The following is a 6,320-nucleotide window of genomic DNA, read 5'->3' as shown; positions in this document are numbered from 1 at the left end:
CTGTGTTTCTTTGTTGTTGTATTGCACCTTTTTTTTTTTTTAGTTATTTTGTAGTAATTTTATTTAAACTTCTGCATGTCTGTTGTTGTCATTTTAAGTCTCTTCCTGGTTGTTTTATTTCAGTGACATTTTGGGCCCCTGGACCTGTGCCCAGTAAGTGCATTCAGTAAACCACCCATTGGTATCAGACTTTAGTCTTTTAAAAGTCTTGTAGTGTATGGTAGGCATAAAACTTCCAACAAACGTGGACAAAAACACAAAGAGTCACATCTTTACAGAACACTTTATTTACATGGCCCTTCACAGTGTAAAATAGAAACTTTATTCATGGAAATACTTACAAAAAGGCCATTTTCCACTGAACATTCTCTTTAAATAGTACTCTAGGGTTATTTACATCTTTACAGTGTATTCAAAATACTCTTTTGGTAGCGGCCTCTTCACAAACAAAGACAAGTATGGCAGATTTTGGTCCCTGTCCGAGGAGGGAGGGAACAGAAGAGGGCTGCCCTCTGAATCAGAAATCAACTCTTGACCTCTAGACCTCAATTCAGATTCTTTGTGTATATTTGAGAAAATCAAACAGGCCTGACAAAAAAAGATAAAGGATTGCTGGGAAAAACTGCAACAAAAATGTAGTTTTTCTTTTAAATTACATTAAATAAATTCTCAAATTTACACAAGTGCATTCACGGTTAAGTGACAAGAAGTTGGTTTGAGATTCATGGCGGGGGGGAGGAGTTTCCAGGGGCGGGTTAAGTTATTTGGCAGCGACCAGCATGTTGGGACAAGCTGGCATCCGAGACCTCGGCTCATCAACACTCCAGGAGACGACAGTTTGTGTTGCATATCAGCTGTTTCAGGGTAAAATAAGATAGAAATGTGGGGTTAAAGTAGCTCCGATGTTATTGCTGATTATGATGCATTAGTTCCTGAGCTTTTCGTCCCTGTGTTTCAACATTTGTAACCAATGATGTCGCATCATTTCAGTGGATTTTGTGTTGATCTCTCAGAAAACTACAGTTTACAGTTAACAGTTTACAGACGTCATCAAAACTACGAATCGGTTTTAGCGAAATTATCAATTCATTTATCCTCAATGATATTAATCATCAGTCTGGCAGGTAAACCACAAGTTGATCAAATCTAATACTTGAGCAAAGTTTAAGAGCACAGCTTTGGAGTGCTTCAGTTAGTGGAGTGTTGAAAGTTAATTTCAACAGTGAAAGCAGAGTGACAGACTCTCGTCCTCCCACGAAACAAAAAGTAGAACTAACATGAAGGGGGAAAGTGAATGAACAAAAATGGGGAGAGAAGTATTCCATGAGCATCTCCACTGGATCCCGTTTGACCCTGAGTTACCAAAACTCAACCTGCACCCTTCCTACACCGTCGGTTTGTCACATCGTCACACATTAAACATGACTGAACATGACATCCAGGCGCAGGCTGCCACCTGTTCCTCACCAGACACATCCTGCGCTCCCCTCGTTTACTCCGCCTCCTCGTTTGAGAGATTTTCCTTGTCTTTTTAAGAAGAAGAAAATCTAATCTGGGAGGGGAATAATCGAAGGGAATGCTTCAGGATGACAACAGCCAAATGTCCAACATAGACAAACACTTTACCTGTGTGCTTCCTCACTCCCCCTTTTGGATATCTGAAAAATGTGCTCGCATCATCCAGGGTCAACACTGACTTTAAACTGTGTGCAAACCAACGCGACCATCAATAACCTTGAGAGTCCGCTGAAGAGGTGATAGTTTGAGAGCTGGGTGCTGTCTCGTCTCATCTCGTCTCCGCAGGGGCCCCAGTAAAGAAGGGGAAAGAGGGTGGGACTCAGAAGGATGAAAGTGTTTGTCAGGTTTATTATCATTAAGTTCAGTTTGGGAATGAGCCGGTCTCAGAGCGTGTCCACGTGGTTCATGTTATTAGATCTGTTGTGGATTTCTTCCAGGAAGTTCTCCAGCTGCTCGATGAGAACGCGCTTCTTGAACCTGAAGCGATAAAAACAGATGTTAAGGTTTGTTTTCTGGAGCAATTCAGTCAATAAAATCATAAGCTCATTTCTAGCTGACTTGGGCCAATTACAGCCGTTCATCTACTGTGAGGTGTGTTTCAGACAATGACTGACAACTTTAGAGCCTTTGTGCTTTATGCAAAATACGTGATGTCATCGCTGGCTCACACAATCTTGCACTGGAAGCGCAGCAGCAAGCATAAACCTACCTTAGTAACAGGAGTGCCAAGATACCAAGGTACCGAGATGGCTGCAGCTGATGTTCAAATTATTTTCAAATTCTGAAGGCCAAAACGGCAGCACTTATTCACACACGCTGATGCTAAAGCGTCACAGCTCATCTGCTCGCTGTAGTCTGTTTACATTTGTCTGTCAGTGAGCGCTACATCACATTTTGTTGCTCTCACTAGTTGTAGGTCTTTTAAATTTCATATTGGCCCTTGGAAATCAAAAATGAACAAGAGATTCCAGTCTAACTCACATTTTTAAACTGGTGTGGTGATGTCAGGCTAATTAAAAGATCTCCACTTATTGCCCCATTGTCCAATTGGTTGATTTGAGAGTCGGGCCTTCTGTGGTGGTCACGACAACAAGTTTACAGTTGGTAAACAATGGAGGAGAAACTGGTGGTAGCGGTTGCTGGATACCCAGAGCTATACGGCCCAATGATAGACAGCAGGTTGTCAAACTGCCCCTGAGTCATCCTAAAATACGCCCGGAAACAGCCATCATGGAGGAGAAGCTCCTGGACCAACTGGTGGTACTCCCCATGATCCACCCTCTTTTTTAGGGTCTCATGTACCCACACAGATCTCCGTTTATCTGCTGACAGCCTCTCACCCTCAACCAGAGCTACAGACAGTACCCTCTGCCTCAACATTTTAGGAACTAGATACTGATTACTGGGGAAAAAACAGATTGATTGCTCAGGAAGGTTAGTGTGCTAGTAGTGCTTTCTGCGTGATCAGGGCCTAATAGTCATATTTTCTTATATCAGGAACAAGACACTCCTGATAATCACATCCTGACAGAGAACTGCTCCTCATCTAAAGAAAGTTGTGAAGGGAAAGTCTGAGCAAACAGTTGAGCAATACAATATCTTTCAGTGAAACACAGGTGATTTGTTTCTTAACTACAAATCAAATCAGTTCTGTTTACGGCTTATTTGAGACAGCAAGGTAGTAACAGTAATGCTGAAACATCAGAGGAGGGTTAAACTCTGTACCTGGCAGCCTCTTTGATGATGTTTTGGAGGAAGATGAGTCGGGTGTCCAGAGTGCCCTGGATCTGCTTCAGGAGAAGGAAGATCTTCTCATAGTCTGAAAGAGAAAGAGCAAGAGAATGAGGATTAATTGCTCGATTGTTGGTGTTTTTCTCACTAAAACAGGTGAAGTCTTTAATCTAATTAAGGATAACATTTGTTAATGTCATGAAAGCAAACACCTGCCGCAAATAGTTATGTTGCAGCTTGTTATGCTGTTGCTGGCTGCAGACCTCTCTCTCAATACAGAACCAGTTTCAAATATTGTTTTTCCCATTAGTCACTTAGTCCGGATCAGGGACTTATTTAGTTACAAAGTTGTATAATTGCCTAGAGTTGGTTCGTGTTCTCACGGCAGCATTTACAAGCGGACCAGATCAAATGCCTTGTGTGAGAAAGCTGCTCTTGATTGGTCAGAATTTCCATGTGGGAAAATTCCAGGAAGTAAAGCAAACGTTGAAGAAGAGTACACTTGCAAGATAAATGTGACACTTTCTAATGTCACAATGGAGGGACAACTACGCAGGTTGATTTTAGCGCTGCTCATCGTGGACTATATTGCTGTCATTGTTCATTTTAGTCAAACCATACAGTTTGAAAACGAGGCGCGGCTCCAACTAGAAAACAATGTTTTGATGCATTGGATGTGCTGAATGTGCATATTAAGGCAGTACAGGAGGAGGTGCACATTAATAATCCTCCAGGACTGTGACATGCTCATGTTTAACCCAAACAATGTGTCATGTGACTGCAGTTGGTTCACATCCAGGTCAGAACATGTTCTCACCACAAACGAACCGCACCAGAGTTCATTTGTAACCAGACTGAGACCACCTCTTCAAGAAGGTCTCGGTCTGTTTGTCATGATTTGAAGCATGAATATATGTGCCTCAACTAAAAGATGAAAAAATTATTATTATGTGGACTACATCACTGATTTGGGCCAAATTAAATCCAGAGCTTGCTGCTTTTGTTAAAAAAAAAAAAAAAATCAACTTTGTTTGAGGTCAAATCTTGATTGCCATGAAAAAGGCACAGAATGAAAAAGCTTTGAGGGAGAATCGGCCAGTTTGTTTCTGTCTGTTTCTTCTTTTATGAAACAGAAAAGCACAGTGTGAGGAAAATAACAATGGCACCTGGTGATAGCCATTCAATACAGCAATTCAGTTTTTCTTTTTGAGAAAAGTGATGATTCGAATCAATCACAGTTTTCGAGGCGCAGTGGTTCCTGTAATAATATGTCAGGCTGGTGTTAAACCTCAGTGCCTTTTTGGTCGCATCAAAAACTGTGAGGAAAGTTTTCTCAACTTATTCTTTCGTCAGATATTTAACCCTTTGGGCCCTAGGCGTTTTTGGGGTATTTTTACTGCCTTTACTTCTAAGCTCATATCACAGTCACTATAAAGGCTACGTACACATGCTATATCTTCTTTTTTCAGGTCAATCTGGGCTAACCAGATTTGCCATCATTTCATGTCCTTCTATGTGCCTGTATTTTATATTAATTTTTATATCAATGAAAAAAACAAATCCTTCTCTCCAGGTACTCCAGCTTCCTCCCACAGTCCAAAGACATGCAGGTTAATTGGTGACTCTAAATTGTCCATAGGTGTGAATGTGAGCGTGAATGGTTGTTTGTCTCTATGTGTCAGCCCTGTGATAGTCTGCTTACATTTTTACATGTATCTCAACATAGCAAGTCGAAAGTTGACATATTCTGCCATATCTGAAGAGGGGAGACTCTCTGGAATCTGGCAATATAAGAATCTTGAAAGCCGGACTACAAACGTGGATAGACAGGAAGAAACACACGCAAGCCTAAGACGTGGTAAGATACGATATTCCTCACTATATGAAGTGACTGACTACAAGATCTGTATAATGGATTTTGAAGAAATTCGTCAGGTTTTTATTTATAGCATGACGGGATGACAGCACAACGATGTGTGTGGTATCACTGGAAAGCTCTGCTCCTGCGCTTTCACGTGATATGTGTGGCATTTCTGTGCGAGTCTGCATTCGCGAGTAATCCATCCAACAGTAATGTGTGTGCAGAGCTGAATGAAAGCTCTGTTATTCATGATTTTAGTGTAACTTTATCATTTTTTTTCGCTATGAAAACACTAGACTACCAACAAGTGCTTGGTCTTGTCGGAAAGCTACAATTTCGCTGTTTCACATGATATGCGTGGCTTCTCGCTATGACGCACGGTCGCGGAGAAAATCAATAGAGAAGAACAGGTGTGAATTTGGACGCACAATGCGTCGTTCGGGCCCATTGGGTTAAAGATTTAAACTATTAATTTGTGATTAAGTCTTATTTTGTAAAATTTAAAAAAAAAAAAAAACCCTCAGTGTGTGTTCGACTACGTACGTCTGCCAGGTTTCCTGATCTCCTTGGTGATGAGCGTCCTCAGCTCGTTGTTGACCTTCGTCGTCTCCATGTGAATGTGTTTCTTCAGAGCTGCAGGTGACAGGTAGCGAGGCGTTTGGTCGTCCATCATCACCATCTCCACTCCTTCCTCGCTGCCCGGCGAAAGCTCTCCCGCCCGGGGTTGCCCGTTCTCCTCGTCGTCGTCCCCGTGTCGGAGGTCCTCGGGGTCTGCTGCTGTGTGGTTCTCCTGGTGGTCGGCAGGCCCCGAGGGATGGTCTGCCTCTGAGTCCGAGCTCCCATCTGAGCCGTAGTGGTTCTGATTCAGGTGGTTGATGATCAGGTCCGGTTCAGGTGCTCCGTCGCTCATGTCCATGTCTGCAGGATCGGAGATTTAACAAGATTTATTTTGTTGAGCGCTAAATCATCACATCTGCACTGAATGGCTTTGAACGACACTTCAGCTGACAGCGGCCATGTTTGTTTGCTTATTCAGGTATTTTAAGATTTGTGCTCAGTCAAAATTATCACAGACTTCGAATAATGCCAGTTAATACTGAATAAAAGAATTGTTTCAGCACAACTGGCTTCAAGCAGTCAAAAACGAGGACTGAAAACTGATCAGTGTGTGAAACTGTTTCTAACACTTGTCATCTGAGTTGGACAGACG

General features: G+C 42.2%; 1 protein-coding gene across 1 annotated transcript in view; it reads right to left on the bottom strand.

Annotated features, from left to right (window-relative positions):
* Nucleotides 1–271: 271 nt before the first annotated feature.
* ints6 (integrator complex subunit 6) overlaps nt 272–6,320 on the bottom strand; it is a 43,961-nt gene continuing 37,912 nt past the window's right edge. The window contains exons 16-18 of the mRNA XM_049594076.1: nt 5,654–6,028; nt 3,244–3,337; nt 272–1,995 (exon numbers count right to left, since the gene is read on the bottom strand). Of these exons, the coding sequence (XP_049450033.1) occupies nt 1,902–1,995; nt 3,244–3,337; nt 5,654–6,028 (563 nt within the window). The 3' untranslated portion in view covers nt 272–1,901. The remainder of the gene's footprint in view (nt 1,996–3,243; nt 3,338–5,653; nt 6,029–6,320) is intronic.

This window comes from Epinephelus fuscoguttatus, linkage group LG13 (assembly GCF_011397635.1).
Source record: "Epinephelus fuscoguttatus linkage group LG13, E.fuscoguttatus.final_Chr_v1".
Classification (NCBI taxonomy): Eukaryota; Metazoa; Chordata; class Actinopteri; order Perciformes; family Serranidae; genus Epinephelus; species Epinephelus fuscoguttatus.
This window is presented reverse-complemented; position numbering and strand designations above follow the sequence as displayed.